This window comes from Corvus kubaryi, unplaced genomic scaffold (genome assembly GCF_017639235.1).
Source record: "Corvus kubaryi isolate FWS band 111438036 unplaced genomic scaffold, C.kubaryi_AGA036_p1.0 split3-131, whole genome shotgun sequence".
Lineage (NCBI taxonomy): Eukaryota > Metazoa > Chordata > Aves > Passeriformes > Corvidae > Corvus > Corvus kubaryi.
In genome coordinates this window covers 615312-640791 of record NW_024582083.1, presented here as the reverse complement: position 1 = coordinate 640791, position 25480 = coordinate 615312, and the positions used below count along the sequence as shown (strand labels likewise).

The window sequence follows — 25480 nt, the reverse complement described above, 5'->3', positions numbered from 1 at the left end:
TGCACAGTCCCTTGGCGTAACTGGGACTTTCTACCTTAATTAGTTTTTGGCAACTTTCTCGTGCATGTCTCTGACAGCCCACACGCTCTCCTAAATCACTCATTAAAGAAACAATATGCAGGAAACGAACAGATGTTATATTTAGAGCTGCAGTGCTGAGTAAAAGTGTTTTATTCTTTTTATCATTTAAATTAAACATGCCTGTTTAAATCCCTCGGTGACTTCCCATTCAGCGCCCACAGTAATCAGAATCACATGCTTCTGAAGTGCAGGATTACAGATCAGTATCTCTTCTGTAATACACTCCTGCCTCAACCCCACTTCTCTCTCACCCCATCACCTCCTCCAAGAGTTTCTGATTCATTCCTTGGCTCTTGCTTAGACCATGCTGACATAGCCAAGCTCCAAGCCTCTTCACCGCCTTTGCCCACAAGTCTCTCTTCCAAATAAGCAGAAACAAGTGGTTTCATAAACCTCAGCCCACATTCCCCCTCCCACAAAAAAAACAAACCAAAACACGAAAACCAGAACACCCAAACACTTTCTGAAGGTACAAAGATTTTGAGACAGGGAGAATCTGTGATTCAGTCCACAAGACAACAGTCTCTCTCTGGAAGATGTATGACTCTCTGCCTCCTACACACGCTGGCACTTGATAGTCCAAGAGAGTCTTTTACAGCCTTGGGACAATTTTAATTCACTCCTCATACCTTTTGACCCACATTTTAGATTAATTTTCTCTCTGGTGCTCATTCTCAGTTCTGTTTCTCCCTTATGTATTTCTCTTTGGCACCTACAAGCCAGTGTACAACAGCTCAAATGTCCATTCAGGTATCTTGTCATTCTTACAAGGCTCATACCCTTCTGACTACTCAATTTTCTTTATGAACAAAGTTCTGGGATCCCCATTCAGCCAGCCAAAAAAAAAAACCTTAAAAGCATAATCTGGAGGTCAGAGAGAAACAGCAGTAAGATATCTGCAGAAGGGAAAGAAAAAAAGGCAGTAACATAAAAATGTGAATACCTCAGGAGAGAGTATTTGCCATATCTGTGCAACATCTGCTTCTCCTGCCACCATTTTTCCCTCTACCTTAACCACAGCTCCAGCTTCTCAGACACAGCAGTTGCTTTCTCTGCAAGCTCCTTTTGCTACTTACCTCATGAACTTCACTGTCCTCTATAACCCAGGGGAGCACATAGGAAAGAATTTTATCCCTAAATGAAGTAGTATGAATTATATTTATTCAGTTTGGCTTAACAATACAAAAGATATTGAATAGACATGTCCAAGAGACTCTTTAGGAAGACAGCCCAGCCCAAGAGATAATAGAGAGATCAAGAGAGTGTTTCTGCCTCCACTGATCTGTGGGGCTGGCAGTAGGGTTCTCAAGCGATTGTGCATGTACCTACTGCAAAGACATGCTCAGCCTCACTACCAGGCTGGAGCCTGGAGATATGGAGATGCAGCCACCTAGTTGTTATCAGTCTACCAGTTTCAGCAACCCTTAATGCTTTCCTCATGCTGAGCACACAGTGTGATTTCCTCCTGTCACATACCACCAAGCAAGCCAAACCAGAAACAGAAATCCTTTAAGAGAGCATCAAACATCTATCAAATAAGTGTGAGGCTTTGGGGTACATCTTCAGCCACATGAAAACACCAGTTTCTCAGTTGAAAACAAACATAGAAGGGGGAATGACAATATAACAACCATAGCTGTTCTGCAGTGCACATAATAATATTGTGCTCCAAAAAAACAGGCAGTTCTACTTCGCACATATATAACAGCTAAAAGCACAAAAGATATCCTCTGAAAAAAACAGAGAAAAATACATTTTAAATGCATTTAAAAAGTGTCAGAGAACAAAACATTAAATTTCCCTACAAAGCTATTTGCTTAGTATTTTGGTCAGCAGCTCTTATGTGAAGCTTACTCATTTTAAGTGCAAATTAACAAAGCTTATATTTGTAATAAAATAAGCCTGTAAAAAGATTGCGCTCCTCTTTTCCCTTCCCTCCTACACTCTTTCTCCTGACAGGCAGGCACATATAAGCAAATGCAGAATGCCTACTAAGATTATTTCACTGGAAAAATGAGATCATTTACTGTTGCCTGACATGTCTTACAATGCATATAAATTCAAGAAGTGTGCCACTGTCTCTCCTCCAGCTATGCCACATATTAGTTGTGCCCTCATATTATTAAAATCTTCAAAGCTGTTGTCATAAACACAAAAATAGGTCAAAAGGAGGTAACCAGATGGTTCCTTGAAGCCTTCAGTATAAAATATATACAATAGCAAAACACAGTGGTAGTCTTTCAGCACACAGTCAAAGAACACACTATAAAGCTGTTTAGTCCAACACTAAGTTCTTGCCCAGTAAGACTTAAACACGTTTCTATGAATAGGGTTCATAATGAAACTCATGTCAGCTTGGATTTAAGTACTTCTCTGCAGTGTCAGCAAGCCCCTAATATTATTAGAACTGCGCTGTCATAAAAGTGAAAGTTTGGATTGCCATGTAAAGAGTGGTTTCAACGCACATCAGAATTTAAAAAACACGAGTTAATCCTGTTTTAATCATGAAGTCATTAGGATGAACCAGTTTTACAAAACATTTTAACCTGAATGACTCTGAATACAACTTCAGAATTTGCCAAAGCTTTCATAATCTATGTATCTATGCCACAGCAGCCATCATGGAGACGAGCAGACAGGCCAAAGGCTTGTTTATTTTTAAGGCTCTATAAGATGATCCAATAAAGAACTCCATCTCCTCCTAACGCTTTAATAATATCTGCATCAGGGAAATAAGATCACCAGCCACCAATAGTTTTTGAAAATCGAATAGCTCGACTACATAAAACATTTTTTGGAAAAGAAAATGCTTTCAAGACCTTCAGGCAGTTGCCTGAAACCTATTAAGAAAGAAAAAAGTGAGTTTACGGACAGAACATTTTACGTTTTCATGAAGGCAAGGCAAAAGTGATGGTAAAATGAAATATGATGATGGAAATATGGTGGTTTCACGATTAATCTGAGTCTAGAAAAAGCCAGGATATGGAAGATAAGGGAATCAAAGGCCATGACATATATTTTAATTATCTCAGAAACAAGCAGGATTGTAACCTGTCACCTCAGGGCTCAGTAACTAGCACCTTACTCATGATATATTGAAGGCAGGAAGCCAAATCTGTCCAAAATGTGAAGTTTATAGGAGATTATTTGGGAATCAGAATTCAGTATCAGCTCAGAAAAATAAAACTATGTGAACAGCTTAAAAGATAGCTGTACAGTTCTATGAAGATTTGGCCTACCAGTCTGTCTAAAAGAACATGTGCTGCACTGGGATACTTTGCTGAGGTTTCTGGCAAGTTAAGTCACAGGAAATATAAATTCACAGATTTCACCTCTAAAGATGCTATCAAAAAACTTTACATTAAAGTCAAAGCTATTTTCATTTTCTGAAAAAATCTACTGCCGCTATTGACAGGGAAATCAGTGCAATATTGCTCCACTTTTTTAGGGGCAGTAAGAGAAACAACATACACTTATTTATTTAAAAAAAAAGATCTCTAGAAAGAAAAAGAAAAACCATAACAAAATAAGTATCACTGTTATCTTCAATAGGATTGGTATTATCTGACCTAACTGCATTGCTCTTTAGAAGCATGCAGACTTTAGCAATAAACCAGCTCAGAGGAATATTCACATGGTCCAATACTCTGTGTCTAGCACCAAACATGTAAGCAGTCATGTACTGCAGGGAAGACTTTGGAAGCTAAACAAAGATGAAGTGACTGTCTAGGCACTGTGGAGATGCAAGAGGAAATCTGTACAAAGAACCAGTGGGGAGGGGGGAACAGGACAGGGACAGCCATAATGACCCACTGGCTTAAAACATACCTCGAAACTGTATTCAATTAATAAATAATATAGTGATGCTTTTTAAATGCTTTCATCAGGAAACTGTGGTTAGTAAATAGAGGCAAATGCAAGTAAATAAAAGGCCTTTATCAAGAACCAGTCAGCAAACTTCAGACATGCCAACATTAACCTGTGGTACAGCAGTAATAGTTTTATTAAGTTACTTGAATCTGCTAGAATGCTCTGACTGCTTCTAGCTATCATGACCCGTGCTGCCATCACCAAACTGCACTGTCTAGAACATCATCAAATATTTGAAAACCATTCAGCAATTGCTGCTAATTTAGAATAAACTCTTCTTTAGGAGCCCTGCATTTCAGTAGAGTGCACGACTGGGGAGGTACTGGACCTATATTAAGTATCTGTTGGTCTCTTGGTGACATGTAGGGTGTTAATCATGACCAATAAGGATGTAATTGCCTAGATCCAGCCTACCTATAACTCACTCTTCTCAAGATATACTTTCATTTAAGCTATTTCACTTTCCCTGACTACCAAAAGGTTTTTAAAAAAGAGGTGGCTAGGCACATCTAGCAATGTATCAATATCAGACTTATTCCCTTCCTGCCCCATTTAGGTTTCTAAGTGTGGCATTTTTTTCCACACATCTCTTTCTTAGGTTCTCTGAAGGAGAACAGCCAATTCCTGTAGAAGCAATTTCAGCACTACCTTCTCTCCAACCAGTTTCATATATAAAATATGTATTTTATATTTGAAACAGAACCTACTGCACTATAAGATTCAGTGAAAGCTTCACAGGATTCAGTTCAGTTGAATAAATATTTCTTTTATCTCTTCCACCCACTTACACAGCAGCAGGCACACTTCCAGGACACAGAATGCATGTCTCTGTTCAAGTACTGAATTCAACTCCCTCCTCTTACAATGCCCAATCATACATTTGTAAAGAACCTTTGTAAAGTCAGTCTTGGATTCTAAAAAGGAAAAATCTACCCCAATTAACACAAACCTTCCTATATTCGTAAAGAAAATATACTCCTTTGGATATACCCCTTTGAACGGAGAGGGACATTCTGTGATCCAATAAGGGAAAAGAGAAGTTCTGTAGTGTTCAAAGATGTACTTTATTGGCAGGCCTCACAAACTCTTGAAAAACACTCCAAGTTAGATATGAAACTAGTTCCAAAACACATGCTTTATGCTCATCACACATCACAGTGTTGCTAACTCATATAAAGACACTTGGTCACCTCTTCATATACACAAAACACTTGTTTTCAAGGATAAAGCTTCACAAGCATCACAATTATTCCTAGGAGTATTCTGATTCTCAGCTCAGATACAAAGTTAGTATGGCTCTGAAGATTACTGGACTGTAAGCTCTATTAATTTGATCACATAAGTGCTCAAATACTGTGGCAAGCATTAAGTAAAGAGTCTTATAAACTGGCCTGTATTAAGTCATTCTGTATTTTCTTCAAGCTAAAAGCACACACAGCTAGCTGCTGTTGTTCAGTTGATGTGCAATATTAAGTTGTTAAAATGGATATTCCATCATGATCTTGAACTCCCTTTTTAACTGAAGTCCTGTAAACTGGTGTACCTGACCCTTAGTGGAAAGGGTACTGAAAGAGGGAATCTGAGACTATCATGAGACAAGCATGAGGAAAAAAACAACTCCACTACTAAATCTGACATTCTGGTAATACAAGTTTCAGAACAAACTGGTAGTGCCTAAACAGGTTATTTCGTATTTCCATCCACATAAAACTGCATGGGGTTCATCAAAAGCACACCAATTCTAAGTACAATACAACAACTTATTCTGAATATTTTTATCTGAGTTTATTCTAGTGCTTAGCAGAAGAACAAATAAAGAATGTTTCATGCTGCACAGAATTTTATTTTTGCCTTTAAATTAGTATCCAGTGAAGATTAGGCGTGATAAATGCAGAACCTATGTTTACATGGACTTCATCTTATTGATCATACATAGTTTTATTACATTTTATTGAAAGTAGTATCTACTTGTTGGTTTGTTGGAGGTTTTTGTCCTCCTCAACATACACAAGTCTGGACTGTTCATTATGTTGCATTCTATTTTGTGTAATGCTCTCTTCAATAGATAGTCTACATTTTTCTTTCAGTTTTAAAATGACATGTACACATCCTTCTTCTCTCCTGCCCTCCCACCTCTAAATCAGATATAATTTTAAATATTTTCAGTAGGCCATTTTTTTCTGTTATTGGTGAATTTTAAAATATAATTGAACATTTCTCCAAAACAAAAATACTTTTTTTGTAAAAATTGTAAAATTGTAAAATTTTTTTAATTAAAACCAATTTTAACATGTGGTTGCACTCTGGAAACAGACCTGTAAATTGGCATCTCTTCCTAACAGATAATTCCTGGTGTGAACTTGGAGTGTTGCCCACTAAAATTCCTGAAAGACACTCAGCTACTATTAAATCAGATAATGACTTCCACTGGTTGCAGTTTTGGTTCATTAGAAGTATTATGCTAATAAGCATAAATACTTAAAGCAACAAATCCCTCAAAATGGCTTTTACCAAAACGAAGAGATGCCACAATTTCTTTCTCCCACTGTATGATGACTACTTCCACGTTGTCATTCTTACCCTCCCTACCAGCGTAAACACATAGCGACTACTACAATCAGTGTTGTGTTACTGGAAAATCAATGACAAAGAATCAAACACTGTATTTTTTATTCACAAGATAATAGTTTCACTCTTGTCTGCAGTAAAAAGGCCTCGATGGACCAATTTTGGCCACTGCATATTAAATATGTAGATATAGGTAAAGTGGAAAGAGTCTAGAAAAGCATTAAGAATGGTAAAAGATTTAGAAACTACTGCCTCCAAAGTCTATGATGTTTAGACTAAAGAAAAAAAATGTCAGTACATGAATAAGAACAGTCATTCAATACATAAGATTGTTACAGCAAAACCAGCAACAAGTTGCTCTACAAGATGACAGAAGGAAGTACCCTTAATTAGTCTAATATAAACCAGGAACATTTAAGTCAGATACTACCTACTTTTTGAACTAGAAAAACTATTAAAGCAACTGGAATAAACCACCTAAGGATTATAATAAAGTTTCCACTGTTAGATTAAATATGTTCTGCCACGTCTAGATACATTCAGTCACCGTTCCACTTTACAGAGTGCAGTAGCAATTATCTTTTATGCTATTCCCTGTAACATCACATTCCTTCTTCTTTGTGCTCCTTTAACATACCCTCAGTCCAACTTATGGCATGACACAATGCTTGTGTATCTATATAACTCAGAAGCTGACCATCTTAAAAAGCACACATCTGTTTTCTTAAGCTGTGGGACTTCTCTGGGTTTTGGTGTGAAGTATCTGCTCATTTTCAACCTAGAGGGTTTTTCAGGATCCAAAAACCTGCAAAGTTGATCAACCAGTAGACCTTAGAGGTGATGAGGTGTGGCATGAATAGTCAAAGCCTGTACTACCAAACATGGTACTGTAGAATGTCTACCTTACTAAATAGCTGGAACAACATGAGGATCTTTTTTGAGGATTTCTTGGGGAAATCAGCTGCTTTTTTGGACCTTGTTTTGACAGCACCTTAAATCAAATGTGCTGTCAACTCTTATGCCCACACCCCATGACACCATACAAATAGAAGCATCTCTGTTGTACTTTTTATGGCAATCTGAGTGAACAGTAAGAGTTACAAAGAAAAAATCCATACATATAACTGTTCATAATATGCTTATTACTATGCAAGCGTTGCTCTTGAATAATTTCAGAAAATGAGCACAAAAAATGATACATCTTTGGAAACAACCCTATTCAGGATTCTGGAATTCATGTTTGTTGTACCTAACAAAATTCTTTAAAGGAAAAAATATGCTAGGACAGAGTTATACAATTGTCAAAATACAATTTTTTGTGATTTTCTCTTCTACTATCTCTCATGCACTCATCTTGTTCAAAAGCAAGATAGCAGTAGCAGCAAAGTGAAGCTACATGTAATGCTTTCCCCAGGCTGCAGGGAAACATCTACTCCCAACATAGGTGCATGTTCCTACACTTCAATACACTAACCCCAAGAATTGGGTGAAAACAACTGACAGGGCCATGATCCAAGTTAAGAATAACTCAAAAAAACCCCAAAAACCCATGCAGGGTGGAAGTGGAGATACTGAGTGTTATGCTGTTGGATGTTTTTTTTAAGTTCAGTGATCTGCTTTATAAAACAGTCCAGCAAATAGCTGCATCAGCACGATTAAAGGAACAGAGAACTGTAGCAGGGAATCAGAAAGGAACCCAATCAACTAATGTGTGTTTATTCAAATCACATTCCATTCAGCCTGTATCAGGCTGACCTCTAAAGCCCATAACAAATCCACAGCCCGCCAACAACTGCAGGAATTTCTCCTCCAATGTATTTGTGCTCAGGAGAGGCCCGAGGTGTACAGCTGACTAAAAAGGGGCTGCAACGCATACGCATAGCGTGGGAGAGTTACTCACGCATGAGCCTCTTATAGTAACCAACTCTCCCACATTGTGCACTGCATGTAGTTAATACCTATATGGATATCAAAAAGATTTGATATGCAAGAAAGCTGATTTGCCTTCTGAAAACATTAACTTGGGTGTTCCCTTCTTAAAATATGAAGAATGAGATATTGCATTAAGTCTGACATTTAATTTCATTCCTAACAAAAAAAAAAAAAAAAACGAAAAAAAATTTAAAAAAAAAGAAAAGGGAAGAGCAAAGACTTAAGAATGCAGAAAAATGTGACTTAAATGTAAATACAGCAGAAACACTGGCATGGCATTATGCAAAGTGAGTGCCACTAGAGATGAATTATAAAATAACTTGTTCTAAATGAAGGACGAGCACTAAAAGAATGTACACATTCATATACCAGCTGTCTTATTGTTGCAGGCTGGGAAGAACCTATTGAACCAAGAACTGAAGAAAAGAACAAATGTTCTTTTGTATTTAACTAATGTAGTGGTAACAGCCAGTGACGAGGGCCTCCCGTGTTGATAGTTTAAGGGCTAAATGAATGTGGTTTTCTCCTCAATCACTGACTTACACCTGATTTTTCTGCCTTCACACCTGCGCAAAAACATACATAAGTGAGAACAGGACAGTGGGAAGAAAAAGCAGCTCTCACTGAGAAGCTAAAAAGGCACAGACAGGAAGCACTCTCCTGTCCACATCTAGATCAAGTAAGATTCTAGGAAAGAAGCTCAGCCTTAACCTGCCCCTTGAGAAAGACCCATGAGCTGGGCTAGGATTATGTATTCCTTTATAATTAGTTTTCATAAATATACAATGCAGCTATTTTAATACCAAGAACTACTTAGGAATTCTACATTATTTAAACATGAAGCTTGCACATCCTCTTCAAACACTGTATCACTTATTAGAATCTAATTCAATACCTATTCTTACTATGTAAAACCTGAAGAGATGGAACGATACACTTGAAATTCCATAAAGGGTATCCGAATAAGAATCATAACCAGTTACCTAGAACCTGACACTCCAGTTCAGCACACTACTCCAAATATAAAATAAAATTACATGGCATCTTAGCTTTTCGTGGTTCTGTATTCCTACAAGATAAATTCCTAAACACTACCAAAATTTCAGAATACCTTCTAGGTCATATAGACAAGAAACAGAGCTAGAATTAATCTCAAGAGCATGCAACATGCTTATGGAGAGAACATATTTTTAACTAAGGCCTGACAATCTGCAGTGGGTTTCTAGGTTTCCAGAAAGTCACAGTTTTTGCATCTTGGCTTTCAAACTTAAGGAAAAGAAGTTGCATTAGCATATTTATTTTTATCCGTAGTGTTTATTTCTGCTGTAATGCCCATGAACACTACATATCTAGTAATAATATGCAAAAAGAATGAAAGTGACAAAGTAGGAAAAAGTTCACACTTGTAGTGCGTTGAACCTGAGTTGATGGACAGTCTTGTAGACTAATGATGCTTTGTTGGTGTGACCTAGCCCACTGTGGGGCTGAGGCAGCGAGATGCCAATCAATCCCAGCCCATCCCCTGGATCCAGTTTCCTGAAGAGGCAGACTCAGAGGGTGGGTCGAGGGGTGGCTCAGAAGCCTAAGCCGCATCACCCCTGGGCGGTGCCCGGGTCCAAGCCGCCTCCCCTGGGTTGGGAAAATTCCCGGTTACTGGGTTGTTCACTGGGTCTCTGTTGTAACTCCCACCTCTCAGTTTCCCCCAGTGGTTCTTGTTAAATTGTATCCTCCCTTGGCTTGTAACTCATTGGTTGTTTTCCCCTTTCACCGCGGTTTTCAAAACTGAGGACAAGGCTCCGAGGAGCCATCCCATCACAATCCCATCGCATTCCATCCCATCACATCGGATTCCAGCTTGTTCAGGTTGTGAAACTTCTAACAATAAACCTGTTAGGAGCCAGACCAGAACAGACTCTCTTCTCTCTTCCTTTGTCTCCAAGCTAACATGAGCTGATCCCATCGGATCCTGCCGTGTTCCCTCTGCCGAGAAGCCAGCTAGCTAGCCCAGCCAGCAGCTCTTTTCCTGATGCCGAAGTCACTTCTGTGATGGGCAGAAGTAACGCAGCTGGACTCCCTCTGACCTGGGGCATGCCAGAGTTGGTGCCTTGAGCACCAAACCCTGCATTAACACTTCTCACAATTTACATATTTAAACCACACGGAAAGGGCGGGAATTGCCTTTTGTCCCAGCTTGCCTCCTGGAAGGTGGAGGGGGCCTCGGAGCCTCCGCCGCTGGGTGGGGGAACTATCCCAGAGCCGCAGGCAGCTAAAACCAAGGGCTGCCACACAGCTAAACCCATCCAGCACGGCTCCCTGGGACCGGCGGGTCCCTCTCCTCTCCACACGGAGCCAACGGGAGCTGGCGGAGCCTCCTGTCTGCAGCCAGCACACTTCGCACTGAACTGAAGAGGAACCACGCAGCCAGCAGCACAAAGGGAGCGAGGCTTTCCCCACCGTAAAGCCTGAACAAGAACACTCTTCAACGTGGCGGCTTCAGAGTCAGAGAGAAAGAGAAGTGAGTCCCGTGAGACGGAGCTGAAAATGGCGACGGGAGAAAAGAGGGCGGTGCCGCGATTCTCGTGAGTAGCTTAAAAACCTTCTAGCATGCCATGGTAAGAAACTGTAATATCACAAACTGTTTGTCTCTTTAATCCATTTGGAGTACACAGGGGGGTGGAGAATTCACGTGCGGCCCGTGAAAATTGTGAAGAGTGTCTATGCCAGGCTATATAGAAGCATTGAGAGGCTTTTAGAGATTTGTGGCGAAGAAAGCCTTTGTGTTCAGGCCAAAGTAACTCATCCTTAAAAAGATTAATAACCCCATGTGATGGCCCGTGTTTGGCAGTGTGAAGGAACTGTGAGATTTTTCATGGGGGAGATGTTTTACACCACAGCAGATTGTTTCTTTCAGGACGGGTCTGCTGTTGGTGGCAGTTTGGGAACCATGTGCAGCTGAAGAAGAAAACCCATTTTTCCTTAAGCATATGCCAGAGACTTATCAAGAACTGCAACACTGACTAAAATCCCATGTTCTGTTATCCTTTGTGCGAGTTGGGTAAAAGGAGGAAAGTGCTCAAAAGGGGGAGGGGGTTTGTTTTAATTTCTTGTTATTTCTCTTTACTTTTAATTCTATTAGTAATAAAACTCTTTCTTTGTACTGAAACTGCTTAAGTTTTGTGCCTGCTTTGCTTTCTCCTAATTCTTATCTCACAGAGGGGAAATGAGTAAGTAATGGATATTTTGACCCAAAACCACAACACTTAATTGGTGTTTCCGCTCGGTTTATGAACTGAATCCACTACGACATTCAATACCAGTCATATTACAAGTATATTCACCATCAACATTAAATTGCAGCTATATTGGAAAAAAATCCAAACCCAACTTAGAAGCCCAACTTTCTTCTCAGTACTCAAGTAACCACAAACTTGTAATATCACTCACCAAGCCATATTATTTATACTAACATTCCCAACATCATCAGATATCTATTTTCAGACAGATAACCAGGAGCCATGAAAATTAAAGCCCTATCAGGCTCACGAGCGTTAAACCTGTGGATTTCTGGCCTTCAGCAACTCCTGTATGAGGAAGAAATGTAAGACTTTTCCTCCCCATTAACACTGAAGAGTCAGCATTGCCAAGGATGGGTGATAATGCTTCCTCCTAGGCAACACCTACAGCCAAAATACAGCAGGGCTGCTTGTTAAGTCCCTTCTGATGTTATGGATCAAATGTACAAGATTAGGGCCATTAAGCTCTGTCAGCAAGACAGAATATTCTACTTTAAGGACGAAAAGCCAGCATGATCGAGCAGCAAGAGGTCAGTTAGGGAATCTCTAATAGTTCTGGATTTGCTCAAGGTCTTCCACAGCAATACAGAGATTTGGGCAACCACCAAACTGGTAAAATACAACAGAATTTCAGTCATTTTTTTCACTCTGTACATTCATCATCAGACCAGAACAATTCTTTAAAAACGAGGATCCTTAAGAAACAAGTCCTTAAGAAAGACAAGAAATTAATCTTGTAGAATTAAATGACTTATGGTATGACCTAAAATATGGAAGGCTTAGTAGTAGGATATTTTGTTCCTAGATGGCAGTATTTCTCATTTTGAGAAATATTCAATCAAGGATGGCTAAAACAAGCAGATTCAGCAGCCAATAAAAAGCTATTAATTTCAGCCTAACGTCCAGTAAAAGCAACTAATTTGACAACACATAATTGCAACAGAAGTTTTCAATGCCAAATACAGCAACATGGTTTTGGCACCCTGCTAAAGCAGCAAAATAACTGCTAATAACCAGTTATTTGGCATTGGGCAAGAGTAGAAAGAGCATACGAGTATGAAGGAAAAACACAAGAAATAAATGTATCACCCTTTATGCGACTAGTTTTAAACTTACCAAACCTCTACAACAAATCTCAAAAGATACTGGAAGGAAAATCTACTCTGCCCATCTTAAGTCCATCTGGATTTAGAAAATATTAAATGCAGGAAGCTATGTTTTCGAAGCTTGCGTTTGTTTTATTCTAATTGAAGCTTCATCTAAAGGTACAGCCAGTTGGAAAAACTGATTAGCTCTGTGTGGGATGGACAAAACCTTCATGATAGATATTGGTTGATTTAATTAAAAAAAAAAAAGGCAGTAGCTAAAAATTCTGCACAGTTGGTCACTGGCAAGTTACAGAGATTGAGCAGGAAAAAGTACTTTATTGTGTAGGCTAAAAGGAAAGAAAATAAACAGGACAGCTTAATTGAACAACATGGTTTCACATTTAGGAATAAGTCTATGTTGTTTATGTAAATTGCACACAAGTATTAGAGAAGGGGTGGTACAGAGGTGGCTGACAGCATTAACTTTAGGCAGAGTAGACCATCTATTTTATTGCATTACATAAGGTTTGGTTGCAAAACCCATTAAAGTCAACTAACTCTTCATTTATGTGAATTGTCTTTGAATTTGACCCAGAATTTAAACAGCATGACTACTTGCTTTGTAAGCACAAGGTCTGAAAAAATTCCGGATTGCAGATGAGATTTCCCATGTTGGAGTTGAACCACAGTGACAAAATAAATGACTCTGCACATTGCATCTCATTTGTTGCAGAAAATATTCTTACTCTTACCTGCACATTTTCTTCTGTAACTTGAATTTCAGCAGTGTAAATATAATCAATAAGCATCCTTAGAGTCCAGCCATCAACTTCCTTTATTCGAACTTTTTTTGCTCGGCTTTCACTCATCTCACCTACAAATACAGTTTGTCAAGTAAATAAGACAGAAATACAGCACAAATGTAGAAGTTTAATAGCAGCAGAAATTTTGTGTATGAACAGTTGTGACAGTAGAAAAACTTCCATAATAATAATTTAATTTCTTTCTTTCCTTCCTTCTTCCAGTGAGGAAGGAAGATTTTGTTGTTACCATCATGCAAATGCTACCTTGGTTAATACTTTTAGTGCAGGTGACCTATTTTTTCCAGTGTACAGTATCAGGAAAATATTGTTACCAGACCTAAATAAGACACTTCAAATGTATACAAAAACATTTTTCTGGGAAAGCAAGCTATTAAAACACTCTAGCTTTATTAATTTCTGAATTGAAGGAGCATACCAAACATGGTCTGGAGTAAATTTCTTTAAATAAGAAAAGTTATATCCCCACAGAAGAATTAAGATACATATTTCTTTGCTTGCCTATTTATTATTCCCTTAGCAACTTCACCTCTTTTACAGATCCAATTTAACAGCTCAAACTCAAGCTAAGATAAAATGGTAAGCAAGGGAAAACTTGCTGGATCTCATTTTGTGGAGGCTGACATGTTGGCCATATGCCACAACCAATCTTCATAGAAAGGCCTGCAAAGTAACTTCCACCTTCCAAAATATGATGTTTCTCAAAGTGCAGTATCTTCTTTATGGCTGAAATAATTATCCAAATATATATTTTGAAGTAATGGCTATAACGTTCTTCATGACTTCCAGATCAGGTCATCCCAGATCTTTAAACCCTTCTGCACTGACCCACTGAGAAACAAAACATGAACTACAAAAGTTGTGTTGGAAGATATATAAAATTTGACTTTGGAAGAATATATCCCAATCTCTGAATACATTAGTTTCTTATTCTTCTATGTTGGATATTATTTCTTTCCCTTAGGTATAGGCATCAGTGATATAATAAATTTAATGTATACAACAAGAAAGACAAGATGGAGAAGTGAACAAGAACATGCTAACCACTGCTGGTATTTTCTTATGAAGTCATACACATTTTCACTGTTTGTTACCCTCAGGTCTCTAGGGTTGGTGTCAAACAATGCATTTTACCCAGTGCTTTCAGCAAAGGGATCATCACTGAGGAAATCTGTTACCATGCCTTTATTCGTGCCTTTTTTTTGAGCTGAAGGGTAAAGCATGGCATTGCAAATCAACCCTTTAAGTGACAGGAAGTTCAAAAGACCATCTAGCCACATAAAAACCAGCAAAATCCAGCCCCCACAGAACTTTCTTCTTTCACCTGCACTTCTGAGACATTCCCCTACACCTTTGAAGGATGACTGCAGTACATTCCCTGCAGAGCTCTGTATTCCAAGTTTCTGCTTCTAGTTTGACACGGATTAAACCTATTGATCTTCAGAGCATGTAAGCTGCTACTTATTTATTATGCAAGCTGCTGTGGAGGTGGTCCTTTGGGAAAACTGTGTGTGTGGGAAAGCAGATTTTGATATTCTGCAAGCACATTAGGTTTGTTTTCAGATTTTGTGTCAAGGCTTTTAGAGTCATGGATAGGCACCTTCTCTGTTTAAAAACCAAGCCCAGAATATAAAAATAAAAAACTCTAAACAAGAAAAAAAACCCAAAACAAAAAGCCCCACACCCAAACAACAACAACAACAAACCACCCACCAAAAATACTTGCTTCCAACTTTCACGTGAAACAGACATGCAATCTTACACCACTCTAGATCAATTCAGATCTGTTTGATAGATCATATAGAGGAAACCATAGATGCACTCAGTAGGCAGTCTCAGTCTAGAATTCAACCTGCTGAAGAACTCAGTTTATGACTAGGAAGCAGCACCACCATGTCTCCACAGAGTTCTGAATGACAGGAAAGCATACTGTGAACAGAAAGAAAGCACTGAGCTGATCCAACCTCCCAAGCAGCAGCAAAGCATCAGCTGAGTTGAAGATACTAAAGGGGCTACCTAAAAAGCTTCTGTGGTTCCTCACAAAGTAATGAAAAGAAGGCTTTTTTCCTCTTTTTTTTTACCCAAGGATTTTACAAATGGAGAATGGAAGCGAGGAGAGCAGGTAAATCCCTAAGGATAACTGCCATTGCAGAAAAGAAAATTAAACTCAGGTCACCCATGTCTGAAGTCAGGCCTTATAGCCACTGAAGAGTCACTTCTCTGATGTTTTATAATCAATTCCCCTAAACATTTAAGTAGATTTAAACCATATTTCTAAATAATTCCACTGTATAAGAAGAAATATTCCTAGTAACATAGATTAAACGGCAGGGACTTTCTTCCCCCCTCTCCCCATTAGGGCTACCATTACAAGTACAAATGGGGAAAAGGGAAAAAAAAACAGGCAGAGAGTTTGAACCCAGTTAATGCCATTTCCCAGCCTGCATTGCAGTAATACTTAATGACTCAGAGAATGATAGAATCAAACTGCAAATACATATCTAAATATAAGCTTCTAATTTCTAGTCAAGAAGTAACCCTAAAGCATACGAGTGCAATTTTTTTACTGTCTTTTCAGTCCGTGTTTTATTCTGGATGGAGGAAGATACTTTTTCATTTGGTTGTGGCTGGTTAAGGGATGAAATTTGCTTATTTGAACTTGCAGATTACTGGATGAGAATAAAAATCCACCTAAGAAGTGTGAATTCCGGGCTTCACGGAGAGAACAGTTACAATGAACTTCAGGATTTTTTTGTGTGGGGAATGGCTGAAATGCACCAATACCACAGCTAGGCTGTGCTGTAAGCAACCTATAAGCCTAGTATAAAATCTGTGGGTAACTCCTAAAGCCACAGATGAATTCTATTTAAGCTCCCACCAATTTGGTTTACTAACTACACAAACCTTGCCACAGATATGTTACTTAAACACTTCACACCCATTACTCAAGTGAGCGTTCCCACTTCCTGCACCACTGGGGCTAAAGAACACCTACATTTAAGAACATATAAGAAGTTAAAAATTTTAAAAGGGACTGAAGCAAGGGAAGAGAATATTCCAGTAATTCTATCTGGAGAGCAGCTACAGACACTGCTGCCCTGGCACTCTGAATGGGTAATAAACTTCTCCACAGAAAGGGCAGTCAGGGCAAGCAGAAATGTCTTAATCACAGAAAGCATAATAAAAAGCTATACTCTGAGTAAAGACTACATTCAGTGTGATAGTCAACAACAGTTAATCTTTAATACAGAACTAATATAAGAGGCTTGCATTTCTCTGCTACTAAGGTGATGAAAAGGAACTGTAGAAGCAGCTTTTTTCATTCTAATTTTGTAGACAGCAGTAAAAATTAAGAAGGAATTTATCAGTCACCCAGAATGTTTGTCTCAACCACAAATGCAAACTTAAAGAACTACTTGAGAAAGAGATACTTAATTTTACAAGCAACTTCAAAGCATTGTTGTGTGACTCCACTTCTAGCCAGGATTATGTCAAAATATAAAATCAAGAATTATCAGTTCCTTCCACAGAACACAACAGTATTTCAAATTTCATCCATCTTGTTGCATACAATTAAAATTATTAAAACACCAATCTGTTTGCACATGGGCAGGCCAAGAGTCACATTTCTACCTCCATCTGAGCTGGTGGTCAGAAGCAATTCATTACAGAGAAGTCTTTGAATTTCAACAGTTGACAATAACTACAAAGCTGGCACGAGATTTGAGGAGGAATACACAAAACCTCAGAAGTTAATTTTAACATGCATTTAGCAGCATTCTTACTTTGACACTGAATTTCATATTATTTCAATGTGATTTGTAACCACGATGGAATTAAACCCACAGCACATGAATTTCAGCTGGAGGCTCCCATGAACCTATCTTAGCCTTGCAAGCCCTCAGCATTCCTGCTCTAGCAGTAAAGCAGTAACTTGGCCAGCATGGAGTGAGTAGAAGTAGAATCAAGCCTGTACAGAACAGTAGTGGCAATGATGCAGAGTACATGTCATGGAGAATTACCCTAAAAATACTGAAACATGCACTCCAGCTACAGGCTGCCAAAGCCACAGAAAGCTTTCATATCTACTAACAGCCTAGAGCACTCATGGTCTGAAGAATGTAGCAGCAAGTAGTTGTTAAAGGACAAAATTTACTCCAAAATTCACATGAAAGTTATTTTAACCTTCTCACTAGAGACTTAAAGGGTATATCAACTTGTCTATTCCTGGCTTAGTTAACATCTAATTTGTTAATTAAGGAGACTTTTTAAAGCATTCATCATGCTAACAAAGACTAAGTTGACAGTATGTCCCTAGACTGCAAAAAAAAAAAAAAAACCATTAAGAACCCCAGATGTTCCTATTGGTTTATCTAAAAATCAAATTAGATCCTAAAAAGCAAAAGTCATGAAATTTTATGCTTTATACAGTTAGACTGGATTACAACATAGTAAGTATTGAAGCATTTGGTACCTGTAAACATGGCATGGAAGTAGGGGCTGCAGGCGGCTAACACAACTCTATGCGCTGCAATTTCCATGTCTTCAGCTACTATCGTCACATCACACAGCAAGTTTTGACTATTTAGAAATATCAGAGAAGGCAATTTCACGTAAGTGAACTACAACAGAAAAGTATATCATATCACACGCTATTTCTTTTCCCATGCCATCAAAAGAAGCAGGCAGACAATGTTGATGAAGCATTGTTTTTAAATGTGCTACACAACCACATGGCTATTACTCAATCAGATTACGGATGGTGCTTGGGTACACAAAATTATCTCAAAATCAAACAGCTGAATTGTGATTCATTACACAGAAGTTTTCTGCATTGAATAACCATCATTTGTATCAGCCCAATTTATAAATATTTTCTCTGCAAGTCTGGGCCCCTTTGAACAACTATGATAGAAAAAAACCAGAATTTAATAAACATAAGCACTAAAAAAAATTACATAAGAAATAAGGCTTTACAGACAACAAAGAATCCAAACTTCAACTGAGATGTCTGTGTCACATTACACTGGAAACTCATGCCTACTTAATTGTTCAAATCCACTACTTGATCTTTTCTATATTTACTGTTTTCCAAGTATTTTTCATATTCAGCCCATGCACACAATAGCAATTATTTTTTCCAGACTGAGCAGTTTAGAATTTATTATGGTTAACTTCATATCTTGCCTGACTTTGTATCTTCATTACATTCATTTGCATTCTTGTCCTTTGCGACTGTAATGCATATTTCCTCCGTGTTCAGTTGCAGTAAAGTAACATCTCATTTATAACCATTCCTAACACAGGTGTTTCTAATGCAGTTTACAGCTATTGGCCATACCTCTTCCACTTAAGTACACACTTAAATAACATGTGTACTCTTTATAATCCAATTTTCTAGACTGAAAGAGGAGAGGGGGAGAAAAAAAAGAAAACACACCACAACATCAAAAGGCTGCAATTTCACAGCATCTAAATAGCCATAGTTACAGTTGCCTTTTATTTCCTGCTCATGCTAGCACTGTCCCTGCGGAGGTGGTATGCAATCCACAAAACTCAGAGCCACTGCAACAGAGGAAAGAGGGAAAAGTATGACGTAACAGAACATATTCCTTAGGGATGGAGCTAGAGCCATACACCAATCCAGTGATTTCTATTTTTACCTTTCCTGAATACATATTAAAGATTTTTAGATAGTTTGCACCTACCACACTGAGTTGTATCAAAGACAGGCAAGCAGTTGCATTTTGCTTGGACAGAACTAGAGCTCCCAGGCAAACTGCTCAGATATTCACCTCAGTTCAAAAGAAAACTCTGTGATCTCTCAGTTCTGCAATCATTCAATTTTTATGAGCCCAGACTCAAGTAAGGTGGCTTTGTGGAGGTCACACACCAACAATTTTGGTGGCCACAGCTAACCTTTGGGGTCATATTGCAATCCTGGCATAACATTATCTTTCTGCTTTCAACTTTTAATATCTACAGCAACTATCTAAATCTCCTAAGTTTAGCCTGCAATATGGTTATTATCAAAAAATATGTACAATATAAGGTAATGACCATACCAGATGAAACACACAGTTCACAGGACCTTGAAACAACCATTACATTTATTATAAAAAAATGGAAACAGAAAACTACACATAAAAGAGCATCGGATACCCAGCTTTATCACACACCTGCACCTATCCTGACAACAGGAACAAAAAGTTTTATACTTAGTTACACACAAATACTAAAGATAACAATGAAGCCAGAAGCAACAGAATTACATCAATGCACGGCTAGGGTTAACTAATTATATTGCACATATGTAGACCTAGTAACATCTCTAGTCTGGAACTGCATGAATATGCTCTGCATTACTAAAAGCTGACAAGCTAAAGAAACTACTGAAGATAAGAGCTTATAAACTTAATCATGTACTCTGCTGCAAGCATCTTGTGGCTTCCACAGGAACTCAGCACCTTCATTTCATGAGGGAGCATCAATTTATTGTAGAAAAGGTTGTGTTCTGAAGTGGTATTGTACAAATTTGCTTGTATAGAGTGACTGAATGAGCAGAGCTGTGAGGGATACATCATCATGGTATAGAAAATGAGGAATAAGGGCAAGAAAGTATGCATTTAAGAATAACTGAGCAACTGTTTACCAGCTTGCAGGCTATTCTTCATTGGTTCATACAGAGAAAGTTCATTACCTCCATCTTCAAAAGGTTTTGGTAAAGTCTTGTTTTAAGAATGAGAATTTTAACAAATATAGGTAACATCAAATTCCACTGTGATAAAAGCAAATTATAATAAAGTGAAAAGATAGGTATCAAAGTGTAATTTTGTCATATGTCAAGAATTAATTAGCTATCCTAATGAGTTCTCTACTCAGTGTTGAGGTGATGGTGAGCAATGAAATGACAAAAAATACAAAGGACAAAATTGCTCAAAATTGTCAAAATTTGAAGGCACATAAAAACTCCTTAATGAGCTACTAGAGCCAGGCAACTTGACAGCAGCCCAAAATTTAATATAAACACACAGAATTAAGCATTCAAAACCAAGTGTATTTAAATGCTTAAGCAAATTATTTTTTCACTAGCTATTCACTTCTTGGAGAGCATACCCCTGCCAAATACCTGTTTGTGCTACACTAATGAAAAGAACCGAGATTGGCTACATTTTTAAAGTTGTTTCTAAATCAAAAATATCATTTACTTAATTAATATTAGATCTCTGTTTAGAGCAATGAAGTCTGAAACATTTTAAAGATATTTCTGCTTATTATTTCAAACAAATGAATGCAACTAGAAATGTTTATGATTTTATCTAATTACCACTTAACATCTTAAAAGCTGTACTCATCTCAAATAGTAAACATTCTTGCATTGACCACCTTATTAAATGAGAACTAGTTAAGGTTATATGGCGCAGCTCCTGCTCAAACTTTAAGTATTTATACATGCAAGGCAAAATTACTCAAATTGCTTCTACAGCAATCTGAATTTAGGTAACCATGGAAACTAAAGTATATTCTGAAAATAATCCATGGGCTTCAAAAATGCACTCCGCTGGAAGATGGCAAATCTTTTACTTGCAACACAGCAAAATGCAGGTAAGGTTTTTGCCTTCCAAAACTATCGCAAGATTCATTCTGGGAAACTTTCTCCATGTAAACTCTTGCTCATCCTCAGGAATTCATTGCTACCGACTCTAGCCAGGCTTTGTTATGCTCCTTGAGACACCATATCTGCTTACTAGGACACTTGAAAAAGCCAAGGGCATAACTTAGGTGAAACAACAAGTGTCAGTCTATGCAGCACATAAAGGTTTACCTATATAGAACACAGAAGATCAAAGGCAGAGGCATACTTTAAAAGGGTATCAGTTGCTGTGTTTCTTTTTGGTGAAGCCTCTCCAATTTTTAATTTTATACAGGAAATAACAAAGAACTACAGGATTTTCACAGCCTCCAGTACTGTCTCTGCTAGAGAAGTATTTTTATTTAATTTCTCCATTGTTGCTGTTAGTTATAGCACTGAATTACTGTCAGTGATAGCTGTGAGTCCTGATTTCCAGAGCTCAGTTGTGAGCTCTAATTACCAGCTGTCACAGTTTCCAACATCACTTCACCTACTCATATGTAAAATATAAATCAATATGGATGCTAAGAACACCATCAGAACCAGCCTCCCAGTTTTGCTGAAACCGATGGTAGTATCCCTCAAGGTCTTAGAAAACTTTATTGAGAAAAGTTACTTTCAACATTTGATTTGCGAGTTCATCAATTTCTCCCAGGGGGCAGGTAAATGATAACTAAGAAAATGTACAGTCAGTTGGTTTATACTGTGACCTATGTCTCCAGACTAGAAAATTTTAGCATTTTTCTGGTTCACAGCCTACCAAGAAAATCAACAACATGCACACAAAAGAGCCTAAGGCCCAACCAGAGTCACTTTTCATCTATCCAGGATCAACTACGTACAAGACAGGATCAGTAGCTGTAACTCCTTAAATACAATCTGTACGTATTTTTCAAGTCTCATAAAACTAGTTTTGACTAACTTATCAGGTGCAAAAATATACTGCATACATTACAGCTATCATCACATGGCTATCATTCAGCTATCACTTTATTGTATATTTAATCCTTCTCATCAGCTATACTTCTGAAATTGTATGTTCTTAATAAACAGACTACTATTACTAACTTCATAAGTGCAAATGAAAGTAAAAGTGAACTATGGACTCCAGGCAGATGTATATGGTGAAGTAATACCTTCTTAATTCATTCATAACTTTAAAAGCTTTCTTCATGTGCCATGGATTTACTGTAATAGGACAGTGAATTTCGGTGTTATCATCTTTCAGATCCAAGGGCTTCTGATGGCAAAGTTTGGTACATCTGGAAAGAAAGAGTTAAAAAATAAAGTTAATACTTCTGTCTAATCTCCAGTGCTGACACTTCTTATTCAGTTCACCTTCATCTTGGGGAGAAGAAGAAGATTTGCACATGAAACTACATCTTTACTCCAAGCAATTTCGGTATCCCTATTACCAAAGGTGTAGAGGAATAGATAGAATTCCCGTGGAAGTAGTAAGTTGGTGACTAACACTAGTGACGTTCACGGAGGCTAACAATAATCTCCCCTAAAGAAAACATGAAGATGTTTTCCGGTTTTGTGAATATTGTTTTATTTAGTTGAGAAATACTCTAGAATATTTCCAACAAGCTCTGAAGTGAGGGCAGAATTAGTTTGGGGAACTTTCGACCTAGTGCCCACACAGATCAGTGGCAGAATGCAGCAACCATCACCCCAGTCTCTTAATGCCTTTGCTGCCTGTGTAGTAAGAGCTTCTCTCTGCACTTCTACCAGGAACTCACTCACTGCTTCACACGGCTCCTAGTTCTCCTCTGACAGAAGGATTGTCTACTGACTACTGTAATTATCCAGGCTTTCCCTAGCAGCAGCATAAGACATGGGTGACTGAGAAAATTTGGGTAGTTCTGTACATTCACTCAATGTTTTGAAAAGCATGATGTACATAAGTGACCAGCCTCTTCATTGTTCTTACTCTCAAAGTCCCACTCCAAATAGCAAGAGAAGAACTAAGCAGTGTGAAAAATCCTTAACTCTAGCTACAATTAGTGCTTTCTGTAAGACAGACCCAGGTTCTACGGACACTAACTTCTGTAGAAAAATTATTATATATGCTGCTCAGTCACTCAGACTGCCCAAACAGCAAATGGGCTTTTCATGCCAAACCAAACCAATGAGTTTCCTGTTTACACTCACAATGTTGCTCTTACAAAGCAATCTGTGTTGTTGTGGCACTTAGAAAATGCTTAGCATCTTTATTTTACAGTACTGTAACTGATTCCTGAACCTGTATACTGACAATAAGCAAAGGTACTTGATGGGGCCACAAACCCTGGTACATCAAAGATCTGATTTCAAATGAAAATTCAACCTTACTAGCATTAGGTAAGCACAGTCAAACTGAACATATTCAGTGACTCACATAACTGCAACCGCTCTTCTACTATACCTGAAACTTTTTAACTGGGCATGCCTAAAGAAGCTTAAAAGAAAAAATCCAACAAAAATTTAAGATTTTAACCTAGAACTCTATGTTCTGTGGACTACAATAGTGGAAAGCTAATGAGCTGGCTTTATTTATCATTTTCCCAAAACTAGCTACAAAATCTTGGAGTAAAACAATACAAAATTGCATCAGATAACAAAGGAATGTAAAAAGTCTCCGTAAAACATTCACTAACCAAGTAACATCCATCCACAGAACTCTAACTACTACCAGCTTAACACAGTGTACCATGAAACTGGTATGAATTAGAAGTTTCATACTCAATTTTGAAAATTATACAATTCATTACTGAAAAGGGACAAATAACAGGCAGGAAGTCTGCATCAATCAAAAAAAAAGCCCCAAACAAGTTATTCAGCACATACATATGCTACATCACAGAGGTAAAATAAGAAAGACATTCTATCTAGCAAACTCCTTTAGACAGGATGTTACTTTTCTACATTATGTGACATATGCTGTAATCAGAATTCCAAAAATTTATAGACAGAAATCAGTGACTGCAGAAAACATTCAAAACACCAAAGACCAGAAGAGACCCAGCTTTTAATTATACCACCGATTTACCAAGTCCAAGATAGAACACTTTTCATTGCAACTTTCTACATCCCAAAGCAATGCATCTCTATTTATCTGCATACGTATACAAGCTGTGTACACATCAAATACAGCTATGCAAGGAAAAGAAAAGTGATCGCAGTTGTCCGTAAAGAGCTGCCAAGCAACTTGGATTAGATGGAGGAGTTCCCATGAAGTGTAAATTAATTTGCTGAAATTTCATTAGCTTGTCACAAAGGATGAATTTGTTTTAAGGTAATGAAGCCTACAAAACCGTCAGTCATACACCTTCTGTTTTGGGAAGTGCCAGTCCGCCTGGAGTCTCTCTTACCATTTCACCGGTTGGGTCAGAGCTCTCTGCAACTGGTTTCCTTCGGTTTGTTCTCAAGAACCTCACCCACAGCGTGCCTGAAATCTACCTCCCGAAGGCACAGGATGAAGTTGCACTGAACCGGAGCCTGTGAAAGGACTGAGCCCAGCTGAGGTGCAGCTGGAGATGGTCCCCTGGAATGCATTGCCTGGGCACTGCCACTAAAAAAGATGCTTAACTAAATAACCAGAAAACCGGGAGTGAGATAAGCACGACTGCTGAGTCAAACAAGGAGTAATTTGGGACCACATATGGAGGAAGCAGAAGGAGTGAGGGGGAGGAGGGAGAAAAAGCCCGCCTGTCCCCACAAGCTGGAAGGCGCACGGGAAGGCGGCGGGGCGGGGGTGCCGGCAGCGCTGCCCGCCCGCGGGAGCGCCCGCTCCCCCCGCCGCACGGTGCCCGCGGCCGGCACCGCAGCGACACAACCGGGCATCTCCGAACCCCGGGCGGCCGCGCTGGCCCGCCGGGCACCGGTTCCGCCACCAGGTCGCCGACACGACCCTCCCGCCGGCGCTGCCCCGCGGCCGGTTCCGAGCGTCCCCCATCCGCGGACACCGCTTCCCCCCCGGCGACGAGGGGCCCGGCGGGGCCGACCGGGCTGCGGAGCGCCGTGGCACCTCCGCCCGCTGCTGCGCCGCCCCAGCCCACGGACCCCACAGCGCTCCGCTCCGCACAGCCGTCCCGGCGGGCTCCGGGCGCCCGCCTGCCTCCCCGCCCGCCCCGCCGCCGCCGCCGCCGCCGCCGCACTCACACGGGCGGCAGCAGCATCTCCATCGCGGCTCCGCTCGGGCTTCCTCCGTGC

The 25480-nt window shown here is 39.1% G+C and overlaps 1 protein-coding gene across 5 annotated transcripts in view; it reads right to left on the bottom strand.

Moving 5' to 3' along the window:
* The window catches only part of KLHL2 (kelch like family member 2), a 56963-nt gene extending 31489 nt beyond the window's left edge, over positions 1–25474 (bottom strand). For 2 of the 5 annotated variants that reach the window (XM_042014856.1, XM_042014858.1), the window contains exons 1-4: positions 25430–25474; positions 22423–22548; positions 18128–18234; positions 13585–13706 (exon numbers count right to left, since the gene is read on the bottom strand). In XM_042014856.1, coding sequence (XP_041870790.1) covers positions 13585–13706; positions 18128–18234; positions 22423–22548; positions 25430–25452 — 378 coding nt within the window. In that variant the 5' untranslated portion in view covers positions 25453–25474. Of the gene's footprint in view, positions 1–13584; positions 13707–18127; positions 18235–22422; positions 22549–23035; positions 23045–24639; positions 24840–25429 lie in introns of those variants that run through there. The other 3 variants (XM_042014860.1, XM_042014857.1, XM_042014859.1) reach the window with 3 other exon arrangements.
* Positions 25475–25480: the final 6 nt, after the last annotated feature.